The sequence below is a fragment of the Mesoplodon mirus genome, assembly GCF_964341445.2.
Source record: "Mesoplodon mirus genome assembly, chromosome: 20".
Classification (NCBI taxonomy): Eukaryota; Metazoa; Chordata; class Mammalia; order Artiodactyla; family Ziphiidae; genus Mesoplodon; species Mesoplodon mirus.
The window spans coordinates 10539074-10554275 of record NC_138996.1 but is presented as its reverse complement, the minus strand read 5'-3'; the positions used below and the strand labels follow the sequence as shown (position 1 = coordinate 10554275).

Sequence of the window (15202 nt, the reverse complement as noted above, 5' to 3'; positions counted from 1 at the left end):
GTAACAGCATTTACCTACTGATTACCCTAAAGATTAGAACAAACATCTGTAACTCTTCAAAACCCTTATAAATTAGTTCTCATTTATCGTTCCAGAAAATGCAAGACTCTTTTTTTTTTTTTTTTTTTTTGCGGTATGCGGGCCTCTCACTGTTGTGGCCTCTCCCGTTGCGGAGCACAGGCTCCAGACGCACAGGCCCAGCGGCCATGGCTCACGGGCCCAGCCGCTCCGCGGCATATGGGATCCTCCCAGACCGGGGCACGAACCCGTATCCCCTGCATCGGCAGGCGGACTCTCAACCACTGCGCCACCAGGGAGGCCCTGCAAGACTCTTAATAGCATTTATATCTATTCTCATATTCATGCTATTGTTGTGACATATTTTAATTATATCTATCATGTATCTATCTAAATAAATAAATAAAAATTTGCTGGTATTTTTGGCTTCCATATGGATAGGCCAACATCATATTTTTTGTATTCTCCCTTGGGCCTGATTTCAGCAGTTTTAGCCTCATAAACCATTCATTTTTTTTAATCTTTTTTTGAATTATAGTCGGTTTACAATGTTGTACTAATTTCTTCTGTAAAGCAAAGTGATTCAGTTTTATATATATATGTATATATATACATATATATAAATATATATATATATATACACACACACACATTTTTTATATTCTTTTCCATTATGGTTTATCATAGGATATTGAATATAGTTCTCTGTGCTGCACAGTAGAACCTTGTTGTTTATCCATTCTACATATAATAGCTTACATCTGCTAATCTCAACCTCCCACTCCAGCCCTCCCCCAACCTACTCTCCCTTGGCAACCACAAGTCTGTTCTCTATGTCCGTGAGTCTGTTTCTGTTTTGTAGATAGGTTCATTTGTGTCATATTTTAGATTCCACATGGAAGTGATATAGTGTTTTTCTTTCTCTTTCTGACTTCACTTAGTATGATAATCTCTAGTTGCATCCATGTTGCTGCAAGTGGCATTATTTTGTTCTTCTTTATGGATGAGTAGTATTCCATTATATATGTACCACATCTTCTTTATCCATTCCTCTGTCAATGGACATTTAGGTTGTTTCCATGTCTTGGCTATTGTGAATAGTGCTTCTATGAATATAGGGGTGCATGTATCTTTTTGAATTAGAGTTTTGTCTGGATATATGCCCAGAAGTGGGATTACTGAATCATATGGTAATTCTATGTTTAGTCTTCTGAGGAACCTGCATACTGTTTTCCACAGTAGCTGTATCAACTTACATTCCCACCAACAGTGTAGGAGGATGAATAATTCATTTTAAAAAGCGTCATCATTGCGTTCTCTTGGCTGTGTAATTTTAGTTTCAGTTTCTTCTATCTTTACCGTAAAGGGAGCCTATTCTTGCAAAACTACATCTTAAAAAAAAAAAAGCCATAATGTAATAGGGAAGAATAGTGTGAAAACCATTCTATAATGTGGTCATTCCAATATAATGTACTATTGAAATGTATTTTAAGTACTGACAAGCTGGATGACAGCACTGCATTGTCTTTTAATATACTGAACACTAACTCCTTTTTTTTCCTTTTGACCGTCATAAGGAATAACATGGCTTCTTCTCTTGCTTCAGCTTCTTGTATGAGATTATAAGATCACATGATGCCTATAAGTGACCACAGACCTGCAGAAACCCTGAAAACCTTTACCAAATGCAATCTTAATTGCATTTTGAAAGAACCATTTTCAAGGTGTTTTATCCTTTCTTTCAACTATGAACATATTCCAGAATCTCCAAATGTGGACTGTTTCCTTATCAGTCCCTTAGAGATCAGGTAAAGTAGAGATGCAGGAAAATCTTCCTTAAAAATGACTCATTAGGAATACGAAGAAGAAAGACAGTATCATTGTGAATTCACAAAATACTCGGTAAGAAAAATGGAGCTAGGGGGTGAAGAGATGCTGTGTTTCTAAATTCTTCATGTGCTTGCTTTTTTCTTTTCTTTTTTTTTTTTTCTATTTCAGAGGCACTGACTCTGGGTACCAGAGATTTTCTTTCATGGCTACTGAAACAAGACACTAATATGTTCAAAGAACCCTGGGGGTTTAAAGAAAGCCAGTGACTGTAATAACTAAGTGATGGTTTAGGATGTTAGCCATGATTAAATTCATTATTTTAATTCAAAGTTTCAAAAGTTCCCATAAAATAAAAATGTTCTTTCTCGTCACCTATTTTCATGGTTTTTGTTGTTTCAGGCCCTTTCTGATTTCCTTAAGTCAGTAGATGTTCCTAGTAATTGCCAGGAATATAAAATTCCAGTTTCTTCATATGATGAATAGTGAGGCTTTTGTAGTTTTATTTTTCATCAGAGTACAAGTAAAGAAAGTAGAAAATGAAACTATTCTAAAAGTGGAAGTCATTTCTTCCTGCCTACGCGGTGAGTTGTGGTCATTGGCTATGGCAACCTCTGTAATAAATAGATGATCTGAAACTACTCAAGAGACTGAGAAGTACCTGAGGAGCAGGCTATAAGAATGGCACCTGACAAGTCATCTCCTGTGGAAAATTCTTGGAAGATCTTTGAAGAATACCACATAGATGCAGATGTGGGCTTTGCTCTGCCCAATCCATTGGTAAGAGAGGGCACTGAAATCTGGGCAAAAATATTTTCTTATCATGATTTACTTGGACAAGTTAACTTCAATTGAACAAATGTGGTTCAGTAATTTCTATTGAACAAGTGGATAAAGCAGTACCAAAATTGGAGGCAGAGTTTGAAAAAAGGGGTCTCAACTTTCTTAAAATTTTCTACCTAGAAACTTAGCCTTAGAGGCACTTCTTACTTATCTTACACAGGCACAGAGTGTGATGAGTTAAGGAGACTACAGAGGTATTTTGGTTTAAGGCAATTGCATTTCAGAGGGTATTTTGAAAAAAAAAAAAGTAATAAATGACCCATGAGTCAAAGAACCCCCTTTCTCAGCTGATATACCTTAGATTGTATAAAGTATGTGTTCCTGCTTTGATAATGTTTTTGAGGTGGGGCACCAAGCAACTTTGTGTTGTATTAATATTGCTTGGTGTTAACTGAGCCTAAGATTCAGGCTTAGAGAGAATTAGAGCTACCTTTTTATTTCCACAAGTTTTGCCTACAAAGGGCAAGCATTAGAGTGAATGTGTGCCTTAAAACTACATTTTCCTAAGTTATCTTCCCAAGAGTGTCAGGAAAAGCATCTTATCATTAATATTGTAATCATCAAACACCTAACATTGCATTTTTTTAGCAAATTTCCAAATGTTAACTTACTCCATCTTTACAGTCATCCTGAGAGGTATGTACGTTATTAATCTTGTTTCCCTGATGAGAAATGTAGAATGCAAGAATTTAAGTAATTATCCAAACACACACAGTTAGTAATAGCAGAGATAGGATGTGAGCCTAATCATACATATATCCCCATATCTCCTCCCTCTTGCGTCTCCCTCCCACCCTCCCTATCCCACCCCTCCAGGTGGTCACAGGAGATCTCCCTGTGCTATGCGGCTGCTTCCCACTCGCTATCTGTTTTACATTTGGTAGTGTATATATGTCCATGCCACTCTCTCACTTCGTCCCAGCTTGCCCTTCCCCCTCCCCGTGTCCTCAAGTCCATCCTCTATGTCTGCGTCTTTATTCCTGTCCTGCCCCTAGGCTCTTCAGAACCTTTTTTTTTTTTTAGATTCCATATATATGTGTTAGCATACGGTATTTGTTTTTCTCTTTCTGACTTACTTAGCTCTGTATGACAGCAGAGTCTGTGATCTTAAAACTGTTATCAATTATGCTACACAGCTTCACTCAAGAGGAAGAGAGATCACAAGGCATTTTTTTGTTGGTTTTTTTCCCTACTCTTGGGTTTAGCAAGGTACATGAGATTCCAGGAGAGGATTTCTAGGAACCAGTTACATGTTATGACAATGCTGTATATCAGGATGTCTCTATTTGTTTGTGGCTCAAATGGATGAGTGCACACTCTAGAGGGAACCTTTAAAGGCAGCGTATATATAATTCAGTCAGAGATTCCAATCTAACTGTACTTAGAAATCACATCCTGTAACTACCTTGGGTAATTCAGGCAAATCTCAAACAATTTTTTTTCCCTAATCTAATCTTCCTCTTCCCATAATTAAGTTAATTGAAGAAAATGAAGTATGTTTTAATTTTTTTGCTAAAAGCACTGGTTTACTTTATATTTGCAAATCAATAATATTCAGACTTACTTCCCCTTCATACAAGCACACAAGTACCACAGTGCCAGGATTGGATGTTTCAAGGATGTATTTATCAATGGTACCCCCCAAAAAAAACTTTTTCAGAAACTGCAAAGCCTCATATCAAATTTATGCTTTTTTTTTCCTAAAAAGTTGGTTCTTTCAGAAAATAAAAAAATCACAGTAATTATGTAGACCTCTAAAGCAGATTCCAAGGGTTAAAGCAAAACCTGAAAACGAAAGCAAGACAAAACTCTTCCTGAGCTACTTAAAAAATAATGCTGCTACTTGAGATGCTTAGGAAGTTAGATTCAATATTCTGAAACAGCATGAAAAAAAAAGAGGATGCTTTTATTTCCTCACTGAAGATCTTTTCTGGAAATTATGTGTTCAAAAATGTCTATTTCGGGCTTCCCTGGTGGCGCAGTGGTTGAGAGTCCGCCTGCCAATGCAGGGCACATGGGTTCGCGCCCCAGTTCGGGAAGATCCCACGTGCCGTGGAGCGGCTGGGCCCGTGAGCCATGGCCGCTGAGCCTGCGCGTCCGGAGCCTGTGCTCCACAACGGGAGAGGCCACAACAGTGAGAGGCCCGCATACTGCAAAAAAAAAAAAAAAAAAAAAAAAAAGTCTATTTCATCTCTTATAATCTATCAGCTTCCTATTCTAAAGGAAAATAATACGTCTTCTGATTCCATGTAGATGCAAAATACATTCTCTAATCTAGCAGGAGTTGAATGGCGCTCTGTGTTACTCTTTATTAATTTATATTCTGTCATTTAGGCATCCTGTGAACCAGAAGGATGTTACTGATTGAATTTTACATGTATTGAAAGTTCTGTCCAATAAGACACTCATCTTGACACATAATAAAGTATCTCTGTTATTTTGGGGAAATAGCAATAATCTAATAGTCAGGCATACTACACAGTGAAACACACAATGAAGAAAATGTATATGTATTACTAAAAACACCAGAGCACAGTATTTGTGTGGTTAGGGAGAAAAATTCAGAGCAAACAAGAAAGGTGCCTATCTAGTGAATATACTGCCTGGATCTTTCATTCCTAAAAATCTGCCCTGACAGATTAAGTCTGGCCAATTATCTGCAGCCCCTGAACATGTTTGAAGTTTATGTTACATTTGTCTTCGTGTTTTATAGCTTCTTTATAATATTAACTTGGTTTTGAAGCTTAAAGCCTCACTCACCTTGGTTTCAGGTAAACTCTTGATGTGTCCTCCGTCCCCATAGTTCAGTATTGGTGCTGCTAAGAGCATGTCTGGAAGCAGCTTAATGAAGAAGGCCTAGGCGAGTTGTTCAGGGATCTGAATCTCATTTCAGGGTGTGGCCTAGGCCTTTGATTTTTATGTTTTCCCTTGAGATGTGATTATAAATATAAGATCCAGGGAGACACGTGTTAAAAGACAAAACCCAACTGAGTAAATTTTAAAGATGTCATTGGCTTCCTTCAGGGATTCATGAATCAGGCAGCATCCCAACTAGCAGAAAGAAAGGGGGTCTCAGGAGCTGCACAACAATGAAAGACTTCTCTAGGCAGAAGAGAGCAGGAACAAGGAAGTTACACCAGCAAAAAGTGGATTGGTGTGTCAAGGTCATGTTCCTTTAGGGAATAGCAGCGGCCTATGAGCAGATGACCTCACTACTTATTGGCCATGTTAATTCTGAATTGACTGGTTTAGGATTCCATTTTGGAAGAGGCAGAAATTGTAATAAGTATTGTCTTGATTTGGTGACATGGGACTTAAGTTACTCCATTTTGGGCCTGTTGTCTTGTTTTTAACACTCTTTTATTTGGATTTCATTTTTACTTACTGGGCAAAAAATTAGCCTGTAGTACCAAAGGAAGCAATCAACATGTATACATGTACATATACAGCACCTCGTACATGTCCAGTACTGTGCTAAGAAAAATAGGATTAAAAGCATGATAAAGGGCTTCCCTGGTGGCGCAGTGGTTGAGAGTCCGCCTGCCGATGCAGGGGACATGGATTCATGCCCCGTTCCGGGAAGATCCCACATGCCGCGGAGCGGCTGGGCCCGTGAGCCATGGCCGCTGAGCCTGCACGTCCGGAGCCTGTGTTCCGCAACGGGAGAGGCCACAACAGTTGAGAGGCCCGCGTACCAAAAAAAAAAAAAAAAAAGCATGATAAAATCCTTGCCATCAGGTAGTGAGATGTAAAAAGAGCAAGATTTTTTAAAAGCTGGAAACCCTCATGTTTGAATCACAATAAACTGTATGTACAAAACAAGTTACAAAAACTGCCCAACACTTGCTTTTCTTATTTATGACATGGAGATAACAATCAACTTTTGGGGCCATTATTATAATTAAATGAGAAGTTACTGAGTAAAACTGCCTAGTCTCCTACTGACATTTAATAAATCTCATTTCTCTTCCATTCAAAAAACCTTAAAATCTAGCTGAGAAGAGAAAAAATAATAGCAGAGAGCAATAAATTACTTAATGTGAAAACGTATAATCCATAGGATTCCTCATTGGAGGTATAAGAATAGAATGGAATAGTCAGGAAGATTTCAGTGAAACTTTTGAAGCAACCTTTGAAAAAGAAGTAGATAAGAGGAAGAAGAAGAGCCCAGAGAAGGTCCTGAGCCCTGAGTGTGCCGATGACAATGCATGGGCTGGTGTCACTCCACAGGTAAGAGAGTGTCAGCATCGCACAGCACTGAGAAAGAGGCAAGACGGACCATCAGTGGTGGCAAAACTATTTTATGATACCTTCCACTAGTAAATCAAAGTCCTGTTTCTTCTTTTCAAGGAGGAGCTACCTCACCCTTATGATGCCTGGATTTCCATTGCTAAAAATCTGCCTGAACTGATTAACAATGGCCAACTACGTGCAGAAGTTGAGAAGGTTTGAAAAAACATGACATTTTCCGTTTTAGCGTCTTCAAAGTGTTAACGCGGTTTTGCAGCTATCACAACATGCATTTTGAGTTGGGTCAACCTCTCTGTTTATTCTCAGTTAACAACCTTCAGCACTGACGGCCTCCAAGGACACAAGTCACAGCGCCTTGCACATCTGGTTCTGGGGTATATCACCATGGCGTACGTGTGGGGTGAAGGTGATGGAGATGTCCGGAAGGTTTGGAGATTTTCTCATATTTCTTATGCTAACACGACAGATTTATATCCAGTTTACAGTTAATGTAAAAAATTCTAAAAGCATTGTAACTGCATTTTGTGAAGCTTGGGAAACAGAATGAGTACCTTGCACAGAGGAGTTGCCTCACGAATATTTGTGGGATGGATGGATGCATGAGCAAATGGTTCACAGGCCGTTAGAAAATCAAGACACAGCCTTTGTTTCCTCTCGCCCTCTACTGTTTTGTTCTCTATATGCCCAGATTAGGTCTGCATCGTCACAAATCTAAAACGTAAGGGTTTAACAAGTACTGGGATTAAGTTACGAAATGAGGAAGAGAAAATGACATTTGTTTGGTTTCACTGTGCCCTTAGGTGTAACAGTTAATGTTTTGACACCCAGAAAGCAGAAGAAAAGGTGAGACGTTTCAAATGTGAACACTAAATATCGTGTTTTAATTAGGTCTTGCCAAGCAATATTGCTGTTCCTTACTGCAAGGTATCTGAGAAGCTAGGACTGCCCCCTATTCTGGTTTATGCAGATTGTGTCTTGGCAAACTGGAAGAAAAAGGATCCCAGTGGGTAAGTAAACAGTGATTATAACAGCAATGAAAGGAGTGCACACTATTTGAATCAAGGGGAGTTAGTCATTGATTTAATCTTTGGCAGCAGGGCTTTCTTTTCTGCTGTTAGGGTGTAAAATGCATATGCATGTGAGAGAGAGGTGTCTAATTAGCATACAGTGAAATGCACACATCTTAAGTGTTCAGTTTGATTAATTTGACTGGCTGGATAGATGGCAATGTCTGGGCTTTCAAAGCAGCCTGCTTGAAACTAGGCACTTCCTAAGCACTGAGTAATGGAACCCGCTGCAATTAAGGGTCAGAGGCTCTCAGTGTGCATCTGCAGAGGAGTATTCTAGATGTGGGAAATACCACAAAATGAAATTATTTGATCTAGAAAACTTTCTTATGAGTAACAACTAGTTTTGACTCTCCATGTGTGCTCCTTGCATACTTAATTTTTTATTTCACTTATAAAAGTCCTAAGTTAGGCGTTTATGATGCCTACTTGATAAATATCAGAAAACATATTTTTTCTATTTTTTATCTATTGTTTTTACCTTTGCTAGATCTGTAGTATTAAATGGAATAACAATAACTCAAAAGCATTTAATTTTAACACTGGTTTCCTTTCTCTCTTCCAATTGATCCACTGCTTCATGGCTGTTTTCCTAAGGCCCATGACTTATGAGTGAGTATTCAATCTTTTTTATTCTAGGAATTATTTGTTACTCAGAGTAAACATAGGTGTATCAATACCCTCCAAATGTGTTCTCTTGAAGCACCAAATGATTTTAGGCAAAAAGTAATTCAAATAATTGTTGAAAAAGCAAGTAGTTCTGGTCCTTAATAAATATTAAGGACTATATTAAGGACTATAATAAATATTAAGGACTATGACTGTGATGAGACTATGTCTGTTTGATATTATAGCTATTAATATATATACTTGCATATGCAGATGATACCCCACTTAAGGATGGTTTGACTTAAGATTTTTTTGACTTCAAGATGGTGCAAAAGCAGTATGCATTCACTAGAAACCGTACTTTGAATTTTGATCTTTTCCTGAGATAGATACGCAGTACATAGTCTCTTGTGATGCTGGGCAGTGGTCACTGCTCCGCAGAAGCCCCGCGATCACAAGGGTAAACAACTGATACAATTACAACCATTCTGCACCCAGACAACCATTCTGTTTTTCACTTTAATTATTCAGTAAATTATGTGAGATATTCCACACTTTATTATAAAATAGGCTTTGTGTTAGATGACTTTGCCCAACTGTAGGCTCATGTAAGTGTGCTGAGCACATTTAAGGTGGGCTAGGCTAAGCTATGATGTTTGGTAGGTTAGGTGAACTAAATGAATTTTCAACTGAAAATATTTTCACCTTAAGATGGGTTTATTGAGAAGTAACACCATCATAAGTTGAGGAAGATCTGTCAATAAGTTTAATTAATATGCATATATACAAAATACACATACACCTATGTATCTATGACTCAATGACTTCAGAGGCCAGAAATATAAATCTATTCTTTTTGACTCAATTCTTACTATTTTTGGCCTGTGTACTAAATAGAGGCTAAGAGCTAAGGAAACAAAAGTCAGTATCATTGGAATAAGCCTGCCCTGATGAACCTGGGCTAATGTGGAGGAAGGAAGATATATGAAAATTATGTAAATTACTATATGATTAAGAGAAGGATTAAGAAAGTAAAATGCTAAGAGTTCTAACCAAACAAAAGGCATGAGGGAAGAATCCTTATAGCAAGTTATTGAAGCTGAGTCCTGAAGAATGACTAGGCATCAGTTAGAAGAAGGAAAAGCTGAGCATGTTCACAGTGGAGAAAACAGCAAGAGTGAGGGCTTTGAAGTAACAAAAACCTTGATGCATTTCAGAACCGAAGGAAGGCTAGTGTCGCTGATAAATAATAAATGACGGAAGTAACAGTACAGGAAACGGATGAAAAAATAAACTTAGAAATATTATGTAGGACTTTGGCTCTGATATGGGGTTTAAACAGTATCTTAAATGGGAAGTTATGGAAGGTTTTCAAATGGGAGAATGATATCACCATTCCCATTTGACAGATGAGGCTAAAACTGATGAAATAATCTTATTCAAGGTCACACAGCTAGTAAGGAAGTGGTCTGGGTTGAGACCATAAATTTAACTGCCATGAAACTCAGAGATATACAGATACTGAGAACACGTTTGCATCAATGCAAAACTTCAGTGAAAAAGAAAATAGGGGGTAATCAGTTATTTGGATTTCCCAGTCAATTCCCTTGTTAGGCAGATAAATCACTGAGAAATTGAATCAGGCTCATAGATAAAAATATGGATATGAATACACTTATTTAAGCCAAAATTCTACTTTTAAAAACCATACCTCACAGATATCTCCATAAACATTGAGCTTATATATATATATGTATGTGTGTATATATATACAGTAATACATGTGCATGTGAAAAATTGATGGGATAATAGAGAAAGAACTAGTCTTAAAGTTTTTAGTTTCAAGTTCTAGAAAGGAATTTCAAGTCTCAGCTTAATCTACTGTTAATTATATGACCTTAGACAATAGACCTAACACTACTACTCCTAACTACCTAATGGATCTAGTAAAACCTGCCATACTTATCTCACAAGATTATTTTGAAAGTGTAGGATAAATAAAAGACTTGAAAACTAATAAATATTCAACAAATATATAAATATTTCTGTTAAATTCTTTTCTTTTCAGTGTTTCTGTTTGATATTTTTCTAAATTCTTGACTTTCTGGATTACTTTTCTTAGGAACATGGACATCCTATTCTCGTTTCCTGGCGGGGACTGTGGTAAAGGGTTCTTCCTGGTCTCTCTGGTGGTGGAAACAGCAGCTGCTTCTGCAATCAAAGTATGTCAGTCCGTCCTGGAAAATGTGTATCTTGATTCACATAAGCAGAGCAATCACTTAGTAGCTGAACTATATTCTGCATGAAATAACTTTATCCTGACTGAATAGAGCATTTGATGACTGAATTGGAGACAAGGGATCATCTGGAAGAAATAAATATTTTATCTGGTTTTGTGTATTACCTAAAAGATAAAATGTAGGAGCCATATATTTAGAATAAAATTTGAAACCCAGTAAGAGAGAAGTATTTTCAATGCAACTTGGCATTGGAACTCTATCACACAGTGACATAAATCTAATGGTTTTGTCCCTCAGAAATAGAAATATATAGAATTATATAAACTTATCTCTAAGTGATAAGTGAATAAAGACAAATCCAAGCTTAATTAAATATATGGAAATTAGTCAAACAATCAAAGGGTACTCAGCCCAAGAAAGAAAGGGAAATATGAAATTTAATTGGAGGATTAAGATTTAGGAGAATTTTATTCTATGCCAATATTTAGTGTTAGGAAATCTTAAGTGTTTGTTTTCTTTTTTTTTTAAAGGTGATCCCCATTATATTTAATGCAATACAACGTGAAGACCCAGACACTTTGCAAAAGGCATTGCTTGATATAACTTCTAGTCTGCACAGAGCCCTTGAAATGTTTCACCAAATTCATGGCAAGTACTGTATGCCTTACAACATGCCAGGCCATGGTCAAATGTTTCTAGTTATCTAAGATGTAGAGAAAATAGAAGCAAAACCAACTCTCACATAGTGGGTGTGTTTGCACTTTATTTTATCTCACTAAATCATTATACTTTCTATATGGCAGGTTTTATTATGTCCATTTTACTTATAAGGGAATCCAAATTTGGAGGGATAAGATAAATGACCCAAGATTACATAAGTAGTAAATCGTGAAGCCAAATTCCAAGCTAGGGCTATTTACCTCTAAGGAACATCCTTGTCTCTCACTAAAAACCGTGGAGAAACTTACCAAAAGTACAGGATGTTTTAAGTTCTGAAAAACTTAGCTTTTGCTTGATAGTAACCATGTGCAAATTCTGCTTTTTCACAAGCTAACTAAAAAATGAAAAAAAAAAGAAAAATAGAAAAGCCTTTGAGCTCAAAAGTTATTGCAAATTAACAGCTAAAAACCAACAATAACCAAAAGAGTATGGAAACAAGGATTTGCAAAAGGAAATGTGCCCTACTGGGATGCTCGTAACAAATATGTGACTGTGTATCGCTGGGCTTGGGCAAGAAGATTGACCTTCAAACCAAAGACATTAGCAACCTTTGGGGAGGGACACCCGTTGTCCACAGGGCTCCTGGAGGTTTTGTTTTCAGTCTTCTTTTGGTTTCGGCTTGTTGCTTCCTTTATGTAAGTAATTTATCTGTTGTATCAGTAAACACATGAAGTCGCCTTAAGTAAATATTGGAAGCTGAATTGGTATTCTGAGGATGAGTGGTGGGCGGGCCCAGGCTCTTTGGTATAAGCTGTGTGTTAGCCCCAAGGTAGACCCCGTTCAGTGGACACAGGCGATGAGAATGGGCAGGTGAGAGAGAGCTTGTCCTCAGGGAATTTCTCTGCACAGGTTGACCTAACGCCTTTCTCATATCCTATGCTGAAATCCATGATCAGTTGTTTATAACACCTTGATTTTTCCCAATCTATCTGATGCTACTTAATTAAACATATCTCATCTTTTTTTCAGAATATGTGGACCCAAACCTATTTTTCAATGTTCTTCGCATATACTTGTCTGGGTATGTAGCCTTATGCTTGAATCTGTTTTCTCTTAGACAATTCACGTAAAGAAGACCACGTTTCCACTGATGGTCTCTACTATCAATCCAGTTTAAGAATCCATTTATATCCTAAAATACACATTGTAAGAAACAATAGACTATTCTCTGGGTTATTACTTGGCCAGGCATACGCTGGAGTATGGACAGGGAAGCTAGCCATTTTAAAGAGAGTAGAATAATCTTTGGTAGGTTTCACGCATAGAATACTTATGCCAGATTTGTTCAGAACCGTATTATTTATTATTCTCATGCATGAACATGAGTAGAAGGGAGAATGTGGAAGAAGTATAATGAAATCTATCTCATTTCACCTTCCATTCATCCTCTATTGAAAGATTTGACATATGAAAATTTGGCAATTCATAAAATAACAATTATTCTTTCCTTCCTGGTTTAGTTGGAAAGGCAACCCTTTGCTGCCAGAGGGTCTGCTGTATGAAGGTGTCTGGGACACCCCAAAGAAGTTTGCTGGGGGCAGTGCAGCCCAAAGCAGCATCTTTCAGTGCTTCGATATTCTGCTGGGCATTCAGCATACTGTTGGTGGAGGTGAGTGGCAAATGACAAATAATCATCATCTCTTATGCTAATAGAATAGTATCTAAAAAGTACTTTCCCATGAGCATCTTATCTGAGTTTATCTGATGCTTTTAGGAGAATAGTAGAGACTTTATTGCAATCATCCCATTTCACAGATGAAGAAGCAGAAACTTAAAGAGGATAATAGCCAGGCTCCCTGTTAACGAGCTAGAAAGCAGTGAAGCCAGAACTTAGACCAAGTTCAACACTGTCTTGATCTTGACCTTTGAACATGTCTATGAGGTCTGATGGACTGTGGTGAAGCCAATATCACATGTTCTGAAAATGTAAGACCAGATTCAGAAAAAGAAAGTCTCCTGCAAATGAGATAAGACCATGAGTTGAAACTGGGGAGTGAAGAGGCTTGGCACTGTCTAGTTCTGCTGTCCTACTGCCTTGGGGGTCCCGGGGCAATGCCTGCACCAAAGTTTAAAGATGAGCCACACTCATTATATTCCTTCTAGAGGATTAAGGGGGCAGAGGAAGAAGCTCCAGGAAGAACTTCTTTCTACTTTTCTTTATCTTCCTAAACGTCTATTGAAGAGTCAAAGGGGGAAAGCTTTGGGCTGCATGATAATACGCTTTTTCCTGAGCTCATTCACTTCTTTAAAAATGATCCCTTATATTCTCTTGGATTCAGTATCATGACCTGTCAGGTATAGTACATATACTCTGTCCTTCTTAGAAGGATCAAATCCAGTAGGAAAGTGAGAAAGGAAGCAAAACGAAAATATTATGAGTTTGGTTCATGTGGTTTTCAGAATTAAGTATATTTTCCAATAATTACCATTACTAGTAGCAAGACTATTAGGATGCTAACAAGATGGTTGTAAGTTCATGGCCACCCACTCCGACCTCACTGTGCCCTTCTTCCCTGGATTGGAGAATGCTTTGGCCTCCTTATTCATCCATCTTTGTCTTTAGTTCCTTCAGACTCTGCTGCTAAATTCCTCCAGGAAATGAGAACATATATGCCATCAGCGCACCAGAACTTTCTTCGCTGGTTAGAGTCAGGCCCCTCGGTCCGTAAGTTTGTCCTTTCAAAAGGTGATGCTACCCTGGAGGACATTTATAATGAATGTGTGCAAGCTATGGTCTCTCTGAGAAACTACCATTTGCAAATAGTAGCTAAGTACATTGTGATTCCTGAAAGCCAGCTATCCAAGAGAAAACAAACCTCGGAAGAGCCTTCAGAACCAAAAAGTAAAGGAACTGGAGGCACCGATATCATGGATTTTCTAAAGACTGTAAGACGTACAACTGAGAATTCCCTGTTGAAGGAAGATTAACGTAATCCAAGAAAGTGCTTATATTGCTACCACATGTGGTAATGTCACTGCTCATTATATCAGAAATAGCATTAACATTCATAACTTGAGGAGAGGAAAATAAAACTAATGTCCATTAAAAAAAACCCTGCACATGAGTGTTTATAGCAGCTTGATTCATAATTGCCAAAAATTGGAAGCATGAAATAAACCAAGGTACCTATCCTTACAGTAGAATATTATTCAGGGCTAAAAAGAAATGAGTGATCAAGCCATGTAAAGACCTGCAGAAACATGACATGCATGTTATTAAGTGAAAGACGTCACTCTGAAAAGGCTACAGACTGTGTGATTCTAACTATGTGACATTCTGGCAAAAGGTAAAACCATGGAGGCAGTAAAAGGATCAGTGATTGCCAGGGGTTAGGGCAGAGGGAGTGATGAGCAGGAGAAGCACAGAGGATGTTTAGGGCAGTGAAACTATTCTGTATGAGAGTATAATGGTGGATACATGGCATACATTTCCCAAAACCCATAGAATGTACACCACCAGAAGTGAACCTTAATGTAAATTGTGAACTTTGGATGCTCATCCTGTGTCAATGTAGGTTTATCAGTTGTAACAAGGGTACCATTCTGGTGTGCAGAGCTGTGCATGTGTTGGGTGGAAGATACATGGGGACTCTGTACTTTCTGTTCAATTTTGCTATGGACTAAAAC

General features: G+C 37.9%; 1 protein-coding gene across 2 annotated transcripts; it reads left to right on the top strand.

Moving 5' to 3' along the window:
- Nucleotides 1–2526: 2526 nt before the first annotated feature.
- Nucleotides 2527–15202, top strand: IDO1 (indoleamine 2,3-dioxygenase 1; the record flags this gene model as incomplete). 2 transcript variants are annotated; one of them, XM_082608734.1, is made up of 10 exons in its annotated part: nt 2527–2625; nt 7039–7134; nt 7246–7365; nt 7828–7946; nt 8604–8618; nt 10738–10837; nt 11386–11503; nt 12545–12596; nt 13036–13184; nt 14139–15202. In XM_082608734.1, the coding sequence occupies 10 exons, from the start codon at nt 2527–2529 to the stop codon at nt 14501–14503; spliced, it is 1233 nt and encodes a 410-aa protein (XP_082464860.1). In that variant the 3' UTR covers nt 14504–15202. The 2 variants fall into 2 exon arrangements, with proteins under 2 accessions (XP_082464860.1, XP_082464861.1); XM_082608735.1 differs by lacking the exon at nt 2527–2625 and adding an exon at nt 6775–6918.